This window comes from Stegostoma tigrinum, chromosome 19 (assembly GCF_030684315.1).
Source record: "Stegostoma tigrinum isolate sSteTig4 chromosome 19, sSteTig4.hap1, whole genome shotgun sequence".
In the NCBI taxonomy this organism is placed as follows: domain Eukaryota; kingdom Metazoa; phylum Chordata; class Chondrichthyes; order Orectolobiformes; family Stegostomatidae; genus Stegostoma; species Stegostoma tigrinum.
Window position 1 is genome coordinate 34,923,723 of NC_081372.1, and position 14,356 is coordinate 34,938,078.

General features: G+C 36.6%; 1 protein-coding gene across 6 annotated transcripts in view; it reads left to right on the forward strand.

The window, feature by feature from the left end:
- Positions 1-14,356, forward strand: part of hnf4a (hepatocyte nuclear factor 4, alpha) — a 181,791-nt gene that overhangs the window by 151,485 nt on the left and 15,950 nt on the right. For all 6 annotated transcript variants that reach the window (XM_048550003.2, XM_048550005.2, XM_048550007.2 and 3 more), the window contains 2 exons: positions 4,417-4,523; positions 10,086-10,241. In XM_048550003.2, coding sequence (XP_048405960.1) covers positions 4,417-4,523; positions 10,086-10,241 — 263 coding nt within the window. The remainder of the gene's footprint in view (positions 1-4,416; positions 4,524-10,085; positions 10,242-14,356) is intronic.

The window sequence follows — 14,356 nt, forward strand, 5'->3', positions numbered from 1 at the left end:
AACATTTAGAAAGCAGCATTCTGTGACTGAACATAGTGTCTCCACTGATAAACCAATGCGTAACCTTGAGAACTTCTTTTATGACAGTTGACTGCACTCTTGCATTTTTCTCATAAAAGTTATTCATTGTATCCAATCGATTACATTTTATACACATTATATGGATGTACAACAATACTGGATTTTGCAATTGATGTGTCATTAACTATTTGTAAATAATCAAGATATTTTATTGTGAATATCATATGCCTGACTAATGACCTCGCTGTAACCTGAATAAAGGGTCCAAATTATACAAGAGGAAATTTTAAATGGTTCATCACTGTCATCTGAAGTCCAGTTTGAATAGCTACTTTATGTAGATTTTCTACACTAATGTTGATATACCATTTGTCACTTTCATTTTATTTACATTGGCAGCCATACCGATAATGAAGCCAATTATTCCTTTATCCAACAACGCTGCTCAAATTACAGCCTACACATGCCAGTGTTATAGGTTTTCGAACAAAACTTCAAAGTCTATTATTGCAAAATTTGGAGGCTGGTGTATATTTAATCCCTGAAAGTTTATATATGTTAGTTAATAAGATTGTGGGGAATTTCCATGACTGAGAATTTAGAGCTCAGCAAAAATTCCTGTTGAAAGAAACATTCTTTTTGAAAGCATTAGTTATTGTGAGCTTAACCAATGTAAAATATTAAATAAACAATGGCAGCAGGTTTAAATCACGTTCAACCAATACATTCCTGAAAGATTGCCATTATTTATGTTTTTTAAAAATTCTATCCTTGCCCAGAATTCTGCCTACAGTCCTCTTGGAGATAATGGGTGAGAAATTGAGGTTATTTGTCCCTGTTTAGGGCATCATGAGAAATCCAAATACTGTTCATTGCATGTGTGCATACTTGTGGATAAGAGTCATGTTCAATTCCAAATTGGTGTAAGTATTAAACTTCTGTGCAGTAAATGTGCAGGAAAAACACAACAGGTCAGTTAAGATATCAATAAAAGTGCAACATTGGTTGGCCCCTTTATTGCCATTTTGGAGCACAATTCTCCAGCCAATGTTGGGTCATATTTTCATCATCAAGCAGAAAGTTCAACTTGGGAAATCAACAGACTTAGCTCCATGGCAAAACAACCAACCTACAGGTTAAGCCCATCACGCCTGGAGACAATTTTGATTGTCATGGAGGCAGGTGAGGGCCTGTATGGGCTGGTTAGAAGGTCCACCTTGGTTCACTTAGGTTTCATGCCATTTAGTCCAACTAACCCTCACCACTCACGCCAATGCCTTAAAATACCCCATACCACCTCATACCCTCATGTCACCTCCATGTCTCTATGCCACTTGTACAACCCCCTGGTACCTGTCATCCCACTGCCACAACTAATCATCTAATGTCCACTATATGCAGACCTCAGAAGTCATGTGGAGATGAAAAAAGTGAACTTTTAACAATTTAAGAAAGTTTTCATTCATGCACACTTGATACTGAAAAAGCTCATTCATGAAATGTATACAAAGATTTTAAATCAACTCAAAGAGTCAATCTGTTATCAAAATAAACTTCTATTCAATCTGTCACACCAAAAACAATCAATCTTTCAGAGTTTTTTGAATTGTTAATCAAAATCTGAATTCAGAGTGCATTCAGATAAATTAATGTCAAGATTTTGAAATTCACCTAAGCATTAATTTGGGTTGAGCTGAAATAGTAGCCCATATAAAACATTAGCTATTAAATTTATTGAAATTACAGGAAGTTGTTCGACATTCCACTAAGTGCCTGTCAATCAATATACTTCAGCAATGGGCCATCCTTTACCAGAGTCATAAAGTCATACAGCACAGAAACAGACACTTTGGTCCAATCAGTTCATGCTATGCTGACAGCTGTCACTTCCTTGTTATTTTTAGAGAGCTAGGGATTTAAGTAAGTTTAGATCATATCAATTAAGCAGACTTTTCCCATCCTGCAAGATAGATCATTCCTCTCTCCTAAATTTGTGACTTCCACAATGAGAGTTAAGACTCTTGGAACAGCAGAAACTGTATCTGTTTGAACTCATCACCAATCTCAAATGCTGAGTTTGAGTGTATTGTCTGTGTGTTTAATGCTGCTCTCCTCCCCATTGCCAGAGCAATTGAGAGCTGCTGATTTGAGGGAGAACCACCTGCAAGTGGATCTGTTCACCATTTTAGGACATCCCTGAAAATCTAGCTCATTTCCTCTCTTACCCTCATGTAGCTAAACACACTTTCAACAGCATGAGCATACCCCAGTCCCCTCCAACCAGCACTATTAACAGGAACCATCAACCATTTACAAGTTAAGTGTTGGTTGATTGCTTCCAGCAATTGCTACAAATCTACAAATGTATTTTAACAATAGTTTAATGTTTCAAAAATCCACAGAAAGAGCAAAAGGTGCCAAAAAATTTTTTACGGACATGAAAGCATCTGCAAAAATCAGTTGCTGATGGTTGCACTGGTAAGCATTCCCTATGGAATACAGCATTAGTTGGAGAATGGACAGAGGCCATGCCAATAAAGAACAGACTGCTGAAGAGAGAGGAGAAGGAAGGGAGAAGGGCTCTCAGCAAGAAAATATATCCACTCAAGGTTGTTCAACAGCAATCCTAATGCCTGAACCTCAGTGAAGAACAATGCCTGAGACTTCATTGCTTCAGTAATCACTGAAAATCTATCATTTCCTGTAGTTATAAATGAAACACAAGACCAGGGCAACAACCGTATTGCCATTGTTTGTGGCGGTGATTGCGTGACTAATTTTTATGTCTCAAGTGTTATTCAGGTTGGGGCCAGAGATATTTCCGGGACATTGCAGTTTGCCATGCATATGGGAGTTGCTGATGTTCCCCACTGGAAGACAGCTAGCCACTTTTCTTTTACAAGGAATAAGATGATATACACTTTCCTTTGATTACAGGACTTTCCATATTACAGAACCATCGACTATGTAGAGTTCACATAGAAAAGGCTCCATTACCAACTCTACTTGATATCCAAACTGAAAGGTTAGGATAGATTAACAACTAACCTAAACTCTTCAGTGACTAAATGCTGTGTAACCATAAGCTGTGAATCTTACAAGTTAATGCCTGTAGTTTGAAAGACATCATGCACTACAATCGTCATACTTGTTTTTGGGACTTGTCCAATACATCCTCCAACAAGTTTATTTGGTTACATGGGCATTGACAGCCACAAATATGTTACACCAAATGGGAAGAAACAAAGAGGTCTGAATTTTACAGAGTATACCCCTTCCAAATTGGGTGGGATAACAGCAGATACAATGTAAATATTAGGCACAAGATTTACTGACGCTTTTCTGATCAAATCTTAGTTTCCATCCTTTAGTCTCTGCGAGTGTTACCATGGCTACAAATTGTTACTTCATGAAAACGACAGCAGAGTCTTAGTTCTCGACACATTTACTTCTTTTCTGCATTTTTTTAATGCTGCCTCTCTATGCTGTTGCCAATAATTGCCAGGGGATTTTTGTAGTCTTAAAGTTTCCTGTTGGGGGTTGCAATTTATCCACACTCTATTTCAGCTTGAACATTTACATTCTGAAATTCTCCATCAGAGCTAAGATCTCCCATAGGCTATTCGTTGCTGCATTCATCAGGCTCTTCTAAGTGACGTTCTGTCCCCTCCCAAGCAATATTTCTGTGCAAATTTTCCTCAAGGTCAGCTGCAGGCCCCACTTACTCATAAGAATTCCATCAGGACCCCTTGGCAGGCAGCAGTGTCAGCAGTATTGAGAATAGATTGAAGTTATATTCTTATTCTGTTGGAACAGTGTGAAGGAATATTTAATCTCAAAGACTATTGGTGAAAATGTTAAAGTTGGACAGTTTATGCAATGTAAAGGTAATACAGAGTTGCCAAATTTCTGGGTGTATCCAAGGACAATATTACTCCATAAACTCTGAGATCATTCATTATGTATTTATATCAATTACCAAAGGTTTCCTTCCATTTTGTGATGACATCACATTCAATCTCAGGCTTTTCACCATATGTTATAAGCCACAGGTAGATCATATAAAATGTAGTCTACAGCCCAGTATCACTTAGTATCAGGAATTTGTTGATAAAAACAATACAAGGGAAATCTAAAGATGACTGGACCCTGCAGTTCACTGCAGTGTGATAGAAATGTTCTGAAATATTTAACTGTCAAAATATTTATTCATTCTTTACTATATTGTTCAACTCGATCATATTTATACTTTCAATGATATATACATGACTTCAAATGCCAAATATTTTGATTTTTAAATGTAAACATACAACTGTTTGATTGCTCCAAGGCTATAATATTTTAAATGTACACCTATAAAGTACAAGTTCCTTGAACAAATCATCTTCATTCTAGCTGTGCAGAATGAAAGAGACAGGATAAGTACGAGGCGATCCAGCTATGAGGACAGCAGTTTGCCTTCAATTAATGCACTTATACAAGCAGAGGTTCTTTCTCGTCAGGTACAGTAATCCTAGCTTATCTAACTATTATTTTATCAAATACGTGTCTTTCCTTGTGAATTATTGTTGCTATCTGTGAAAAGAAAAGCAATGTATATGTTTGTATCACTATTCAAAACCACAGGATGTTCTAATGTGTCTTACAACATATGAAGAGCAATATTGCTTAAACGGTATTCAGTATTGCAATGTAGGAAACATGGCGGCCAATTTGTCCACAGCACAATCCAAGATAGTGCAATGTGATAATGATTGGAAAATCTATTTTTTACAATGCTTATTGTTAGTAAAATATTGAACACACCAGCCGGGATAAGTTCCATGTTTATCTTCAAAATGTGACGTGTTCTTTTATATCAACCTGAACTTTAGGATGCCTCAGTGAAAAGAAGCCACCTGCATCAGTACAGCACTTCCTTTGTCCTGCACCAAAATGTCAATCTAAATTTTTGTACTCAAGTTTCTGGAATGGGATTTGTATCCACAACATTCTGACTCAGCTGAATGTGATGCCAACTGAGATGCAGTTGAAAAATAGGCTTTGGAGCCAAGATCTCTGTTTACTAGCCAAACAGTAAACACATGAGGCTTACCTTCTTCTTTTGCTTACACTCCTTTAATAAACAAACATAGGTTTCTAGATGTAAAGTCAACTCTTTAACAGAACAGTGATGGAGCTGCGTTGTTCATCCGAAAACTTGGGAAAATCAGTTGTAGTTGTTTCTAATTTAATGCAATGGCAATAGCTTTTGATGAATTCCATTCTCTTCATGCGTTAAAAAGATAATTTGTTGGTTTCTATTTGATGCTTTGTTTATTTATTTGTTTTTAAAATTAGAACATAAAATCTATAAGAACTGTAGGAACTGGGAACAGGATAAGGCAATTCAGCCTCTTGAGCTTAGAACATAGAACATAGAACAGTACAGCACAGAACAGGCCCTTCAGCCCACAATGTTGTGCCGACCATTGATCCTCATGTATGCACCCTCAAATTTCTGTGACCATATGCATGTCCAGCAGTCTCTTAAATGACCCCAATGACCTTGCTTCCACAACTGCTGCTGGCAACGCATTCCATGCTCTCACAACTCTCTGTGTAAAGAACCTGCCTCTGACATCCCCTCTATACTTTCCACCAACCAGCTTAAAACTATGACCCCTCATGCTAGCCATTTCTGCCCTGGGAAATAGTCTCTGGCTATCAACTCTATCTATGCCTCTCATTATCTTGTATACCTCAATTAGGTCCCCTCTCCTCCTCCTTTTCTCCAATGAAAAGGGACCAAGCTCAGTCAACCTCTCTTCACTGCTATTTAATTCAATCATGGCTGATCTCATCTCAGCCTCACCTCCACTTTCCCTCCCATGCCTCATAATCTTTTAACTCATTACTAGTTAAAAATCCCCTCCTTAAATTTATTCAGTGTCCCAGTATTCACTACACTCCGGAGTAGTGAATACCCCAGATTCACAAGTCTTTGAGAGAAGTAATTTCTTCTTGTCTCTATTTTAAATCTGTAACCAGTTAGCCTAAAATGATGACCTCTCATTCTACATTGTCCTACCAAGGGAAGCATCCATCCTACATCTACCATTTCAATCCCCTTTAGCATGTTATTTACCTCAATTTGGTTTCCTCTCATTCCTCTAAACTTTAATGAGTATGCACCTGTACTGCTCAAAAGACCAACCTTCCATCTCTAAAACTAATGTTTTGAACCTTCTCTGAATTGCCTCCTTTGCAATTACATCCTTACCCAAGTAAGGGAACCACAACTGGTCGCAATACTCCAGATTCAGTCTCAGCAATGTCTTGAACAGTAGTAACAACATTTCCCTACCTTTATACTCCATTCATTTAACAATGCCAAAATTCCATTTGCCCTTCTTATTGTCTGCTGTATGAACATAATAGCTTTATGTGATTCATGCATGAGGGTAGCAGATCCCTCTGCAGCAAAGCATTTTGCAGTTTCTTGCCATTTAGTTAACAAGTTGTCTTTTTGTTCTTCTGACCAAAATCGATAACCTTACTGTTTTTCACATTAAAATCCCTCTGCAAAAGTTTGGCCCATTCATCTAACTTAATCGTATCCATTTGTAAACATATATAATTCCTCCATTTTAATATTTATTGTACCTTAATATTCCTTACTTACCACTCTTTTTCTTTCTATGGGATGATGACAAGACAGAATGAAATCAGCGGAACCAAAAATCAGGAGCGATGTACAGCAGCTGGCTAGTTCGATGCCAACTCCTGCACACCACATCCAAAACTTACAATTTCTACCTCAGCAATGATTTCTTATCTAGTTTCATTTATCATTTCTCTTTCTATGATCTGTTTGGCTTTATTATTCCATTTTTTCTCTTCAGTGTATTTTTCTCTTTGTATTCATCATTTCTCATCTGTACTCAGGTGGATATTTCTTGCTCTTTTGGATGTTTAGATCTAAAAAATGTGATTACGGGTTCAGCTATAATTAAAGCCATAATAAATACTTACCTGAAAACTAAACTGTATAAAACAAAATTGAAAATTTTGATAGTAACATATATCAAAGACATAAATATGGCTATCATAAATCCTGCAGTTGCATTAACCATCTACCTATTTGTGCTGCAACTAATATAAAATCAGAAGATGACAAATTTTTCAAGTATTCAACAAGAGAATCTTTACATTTATGTGGAGAAGAGGAATCTTCTTGTTTACAATTATTCCTCTATCAGAATTTACCAAATATCCCTACAACTTTCTGAACTATGGTTGTTCAACTGTTCACCTTTAGTATAGCCAACATACCATTGCTGTTCTGCAACATCCATAGTTTTATTTCAATGAGAAATGATACAGGAATAATTTTTGTCATTGTCCTTAACATAAGTGACTCCAGCTACTTACCAAATAAGTGACACATCTTTATGATTAATAATCTATGCTTTTAGTATACTGGAAATTGAGAAAGTTGATTACAAATAACAAAGTAGAACATGCTAGCAAATTAACAACAGCGATGGTAAATAGAGATTGACAAATTTAGGCAAAACTATCATGATTTTTTTTCCCAATAAATTAGTGTAGATATAGCCATTCACAATAGCCATTTATATAAGATTAACCAGACAAATAATCATTTACTTTTAAATTATTTCCTGAGGTCACTGGCTTGTCATTCATTTGAAGGCTTTTTGCACATGACGTATTTAAGTCAGCCTTAAATAACTGAGTTCTTAATCAGTAAGTTATCTTCTGACATGAAGTTTTGCCTCAGTACTTTGAGTCTTTTGGAAAACTTTCACCAATGCACTATGTATCTTTTAAGGATGGGTAATTTGTAGCAATTGTAATGCCATGTTTGAAAATGAAAAGTTAAGGAAAGTATCTTTCAATCCCAAAGGTTGTGACCTCAGATTGTTTTATTAATTGGATTTAAAATATGCTTGATAGGAAAAATTAACAAAATAATTTTCAGACAGTAGACGTGTTCCCAGTGGACCGGACACTAAAACAAAACTTGATCCTTTCTATCACATTGTCTGACTCCCACTATAATAAAAAAAAGCTGCATTTACAACAGTATTAGTAACAGTTGTAAAATTTGAAGTTTTTTCTTCTGGACACTGACCTGGATTTTACGGTAGGAATGCAGCAAATCTGATCAGACCTCTCCATTAATGCTCTGAAATTGACAGCAAATTCTGAAGTCCACATATGCACAGTCAAATATGGAGAACCAGGTGTTGCGTCTACATTTATCCACTGACTGACAGGAATTTGCCTTCCTGCATTATTAATTTCACTGCGCAAACCGTTGAAATTATTACATCTTGTTGAATGAAGTGTAACTTGGATAATAACAATGCACTAAATCTACAACCGCTGCAAAGCAATCCTACTCAGTCTGAAAAAATAAAAATTTGTATAAAGCTAAATTTCTCCATTATGAAAAGAAATCACATTGTTAAAATAAATATATGTATATCTTTTGTGCTTTTGTGCTCCTGAGATGCTGCTTGGCCTGCTGTGTTCATCCAGCCTCACATTTTATATCTTTTAAAAGTTTGTTTTTCATAATTCAGATTCAGCCTGATTGCCCACTTGCTTGAACAAATGATTTATTTTGCTCACTATAAAATTTTAATTAAACTGAAAGATGATTGGTGCATTTTATTTCCTCCTTTACGATCTGTTAAAATACATTAATGTGATTGGCAATCTACCCTATGTGATGTCATCACAATTGCTTATTACTATGAGGTTCACTTGACTTAGCATCACATTCAAATTAACATTAGGAAGCTGCTAACTAGCTGAATTGACCTGTAAATATCTATTTTCATATGCCAATTTTGGCACCCACCAACTTCTATTGTGGCGATGAGTTGGGAAGGTGTTCAGACTCCACGCCGTCTACTACATATCCTCCATCCAAAGACTGGCAGGGGCACACTTTATCCAGCCCATGGCTCTGAAATCATACGAAGTTGTACCAAAGAGAAACAATGCCTGATTGCAGAAATTTCGTAGACTCCAACTCCCTTATGCAGAGCATTGTAAACATTTGGTTGAACATGGTTTAACAGTGAAAGTGATGTGCTCCTGCTCTTAGATGCCAGTCTGAACTCCATCAAAATTCCAGCTCTAGGATTAACTACTGTAAAATGGAATATTAATTTAATGAATTTTAACCAGTGGCATCAACAACAGAAGTGGTTTTCCATGCTTCCTCCAAGGGACCAAAAATTCAAGGGCAATCCCTACTTATGCTGAATAATCTTGTTTGGAAATATAATTAGTCATAAATAGCACATAACTCGAGTTTTGCTAAAAAAAAGACACATTTTGTTGAAACTTTTGGTTTCATATTCATCAACGCAATTGTTAAGAGAAATACCAACGTATAGAGATATCAACATTTTTATACTCCCTGAGAAGACAGTTTTGGTTGGTTGGCAAGTGGATAGTGATTTGCAGAGACGTTGCTATGGAGAATGCATCAGTTACATAACGACTGACAAGTTTGATTTGAACTTAAATCCCAGCAGGTTGACTTTAATTGGTCAGGAATTACCCTGAGAAATGAGCCAGAGCATGGCTGTTGCCTGTTTTGGTGACATGAAAAGATGCAATGCGTGTACATGTTCCTTCCAACTGGAATTTTTCAGCAATGAGAAAGTTTATCAATCCTCGGAAATAAATTATTTTTAAGAATATGATTTGCCGGCTCAAAGTGAGAGGGTAAAGAAACATTCCTATTCTAGTTAAAATATTTTTAACTTTAAAGTTTGGACTTTCCACAACTTGAGGAGGTTTCTGGAAAGATAATAATTTGAATTTTTCTATTAATACCCTTTACAACTTTGTATTCAAACATTCTGAAGTGACTAACAATGGCTGTTCTTCGTATTGTTTATCAAAAAAGAATGCAACCAAAATGTTGTCACATGAAATAATACAAATTAATTTCAATATAATATTTTGTACATCCTGACAAAAATGATAAAATTGAGCTCAGTACTTTAAATGGTCATTTTTATCCTCTGTGGTTCCAGATCTCATCTCCTCTTTCAGTGATAAACAGTGACATCAGGTCTAAAAAGATTGCAGTGATCAGTGACATATGTGAATCTATGAAACAGCAGCTTTTGGTCTTGGTAGAGTGGGCTAAATATATCCCAGCTTTCTGTGAGTTACCACTGGATGATCAGGTTTGTAATATTTCTCATTAATCCAGTTTTATGTTGACTTTTTAGTCAGATGTTTAAAATTTGACAGCTGAACAATGTTATGTTGGTGGCATTGACTTTTGCATCAGTTTATAGATTATGAATCTTGCCTTTCATCACCTGATGACTTATATTAGGTGGAACAGCATTAATACTTAACTTCACATTAAGTCAAATAAAGATAAAACACTCCAGATGCTGGAAATCTGAAACCAACACAGAGAATGCTGGAGAAACTCAGCAGGTCTGCCAGCATCTGTGGAGAGAGGGGTTCTGAAGATGAGCTATACCAAACTTGAAACATTAACTCTGTTCCCCTTTCAACAGATGTTGTCAGACCTGATGATTTCTCTGGTATTTTCTTTGCTCGTTCCACTAGAAGTCAAGTTCCCTTGACTTCAATTGAGTTAACTTTTGATTTAACTTATGAATAGTGGCAGAACTATCTTTTCAACAACAAATGCAGAGTTGAACTGTCAGAATAATTAATTCAAAGTTTTCTCTCAGGCTCAGTGCTTTGTGTATATGGGCTCAATCCAGGTCATATTCACATAGAAAAACAACTGAAAGATGCTTCAACTTCAGTAATACTGATGAAAACAATGAACATTGTAAGATGTGACCCACTGATGTAACAATTACACAATGGTGTAACAAGAATTGGAATCACCAGTCAGATTGCCCAAAACAACAGGTAGAGGTGAATTTCCACGTGGGTTCTCCCACTAGTCTTTTCTAATGTTGACAGAAAGGCCACAGAAATCCCATAACAGTATTTACATAATTTTCCATGGCACTATCAATAAAAAGAGGTGCTGGAAAAGTCCCCAGGAAGTCCATATGTTTCTAATTTTCATTAGTACAGCATTTGACAATACAGAGTAGAATCCGTCTTGTGGTGATAAAAGACAAATCTAAAGTCCAAGCTGGTCCCATATTATTCTTTCTGGCCTCCAATCAAAAAGTAAAGACAAGGATTAAAGATGCTTTGGGACATCCCATGGAGAGAGACATGATAAATATTATGGAAGAATGTATGAGGAGAAAACAACATTATTGTATTGTAAAGGTGGGCTCATTTGAAATCAATGAAAAGTAAAATAGATAGAGTGTAAAGGACATGATAAATATAAACAAGAGGAGGCCACTCATCCCATTGAGCCTGCTCTGCCATTTGATCGGATCATGGTTGATGTGATATTCCTCAGATTCACTTCCTGTATTTTCTGCAGAACCCTTGACTCCCCCATTGATTAAGAAGCTATTTATCTTAGCCTTAAATGTATGTAAAGCACACTCTCTGTGACAAGGAGTTCCAAAGATTCACATGCTTCTGAGCGAAAAAGCTCCCCCTCATTTCAGTCTTAAATTGGTTCCACTTAATTCTGAGGCTAAGTTCTCTGGTCCTAGACTTTCTCATGAAGAGAAACATCCTCTCAATATTTATCCTGTCAAGGCCTCTAAAGAATCCTATATGTTTCAACAAGTTCACCTCTAAATTCCAATGAGTCCCAAACTGTTTAGCTTTTGCTCACAAGACAATCCGTCAATACAGGGGATCATCCTAGTGAACCTCCTCTGAACTGCCTCAAAAAAAAAATGCATATTCTTAAATAAGGAGATCAGAATTGTTCACGGTATTCCAGATGTGGTCTCAGCAGAGCCTTGTCCAGTTACAGGAAGACTTCCATACTCATATATTCCAACTCCCTTCAATTAGGGCCAACATTCCATTAGCCTTCCTGATTACCTGCTGCAGCCATGTACTAGCTTCCTCTGTTTCATGTACAAATAACACCCGAGTCTGTTTACATTATAGCTTATAACATTCTGTTCTTTTGTTCTCTTTTCCAAAGTGAACAATTTCATATTTTCCTGCATTACACTCCATTTGTGAACTTCCTACTCACTGACTTAACCTATCAATATCTCTCTGCAAACTGTATGTATCCCTCTTGCTAAACATTCTTTGAGTTCCTATGGGCTCTCAAGGGCAACTTTCCATCTAATTTTCTAACCAGCTGAGCTGGCCTTCGAGGTCCATGCATGGTAGCAACTTCCAGAATCAGAAGCCATGCCACAATCAGTATGCCGACACCGATCACCATGCATGAAATGTCAGAATGACTGCGTGCACATACGGCTATGTAGCTCAGAGGGAACATTCTAAAGGGGCCACATTTTTGCTATACAGCATTGCAAGCTGAAAGTGAGAAGAACATAAATTCTCCTTATCCATATAATCATCCCATCATATAGATCCACCATTAGAATGCAAAAGAGGGAACATCCCAAAACCCGCAAAGTCTACCACAATCATCAAATAAGGTTACATGCCACATAGCCAACACACAGATTCATGTATTTTCAGGACCTCTATATACTCATTTTGCTACTGAAGTCAATTTTTATGTGAAAATTCATCACTGTAAAATCCCTACTTTATCTCAACTACTATACGGTCTCATCATTAGATGTTGCGGCAACTGAATATATTCAATGGAGTTTCAAGAGCTTGAAAGTTATGACAAAGCTGCAGTACATGCTTGATGGGGTATCCTACTAATTTTGGGCTAGCACTGCTCGAGTTAGACCCCCTTCTTCCTTCCCTGTCATGCTTGTGATCCCGCTGAGTTCCTAAATTCGTTCATATGTTTGTGGGGCGATGTTAATAGCATGCTGAACCACTCTCTCACACTTATAGTTGGCTGCATAGTAACATTTGTAGAAGCTGATGCACTCAAAGTTCCCCAGGTCAAGAAATAGAATGGTTAGTGTGAGTCGAGTTGAAGATTGGGCGAAATAGCCAGAAGGAAAGTTTACGACAATTAAATTGTAGCCTCAGGTAATACTAAATCTGTCATTTGTGATCTTAATAGAAAATTCACTGTGAAAGCAAAACTTTCCTCATTAACAATTTTTTCCTTCAAGTTAATGTTTAAGCATTTTGTTGTTGTACACAACATTGTTTGCAGTTTAACATTAAACTTAATGCAAATGTGAGAAACATTAACGCTGGACAAATAAAGTAGTAAGTCACTCATTGTTAAGCATATGATTTGCTGAGCACATCAGCGTTTCTGTTCCAAAGAACTAGATAATTCCAGATTCCTAAAACATTTTTTTCACATTTTCAGAAAGTGCTAGAAGGATCGTTTTGTCACACTTCCAACAATTCCACTCATGCATTAGACTTTATCCGATACTTTCAGGGTTTAGAAACACCTGGGGTTGTGCCATTGTGTTATACTTTCTACCTTTTCATCTGTTCTTTGCGCTTTCTTTTCTGTCTTGATCTTAGAGTTTATATCATAATTAACAAAAATATTAAAGTGTGTCATCTGAATATCCACACACATGAACATGCGTACAATGACATTCTCTTTCTCTTTCCTGTCACTTCCTCCTCTTAACTGATGAATAGTCTCATTCCCAAAATAACTCAAAGATAAACGTTTATTTTGCTTTTCCTACTCAGTATGTTCAGTTAAATATGTTGTGCAGTAATTCATCTCTCCCCATCTGGCCCAGATCCAGCAAGTTCAGTGCTTGATCTAAACTAGAAGCAAAGCCTAAACAAAGATGATCATGTAACTTCAAAAGTTAGGTCTGAATTATTTACTGGAAAAGAAAATAAGCCTTTTAAAAAAAAATCTGAATAGAGATGATTAAAGTTGATTAGAGATGATTTCAGCCATGTCAGATGTGCTGGAATGTGCAGTATTCTGCCCCGTTTGTAAATGATATGCCATTACTGCATTGTCAAACATTCCAACTTAACATGGAATGAAAAGGATACCTTAAAACAGGTGCTAAAAATGAAAAACCCATGCTGAGTGAACACAATGATTCTGTCACTGCATAAATATATTTCTGTATCAGCTCATTCCTCAATCAGAGAACAATTTGGAGCATTGATCAAACTAAGCCGGTCCTTTCGGTGGAGTGAACACTGGGAAGAAGCTGAAATTAGAACAGATTGTGCTGCAACAGATGCTTTATCTGTTCCCAAGAAACCACATTGACAAAATTTCAGCACAGGCTGTTCCAACAGCTAGCTTTTCAGAGAAAGAGATTTTAATTGGCTCACTTTTAAT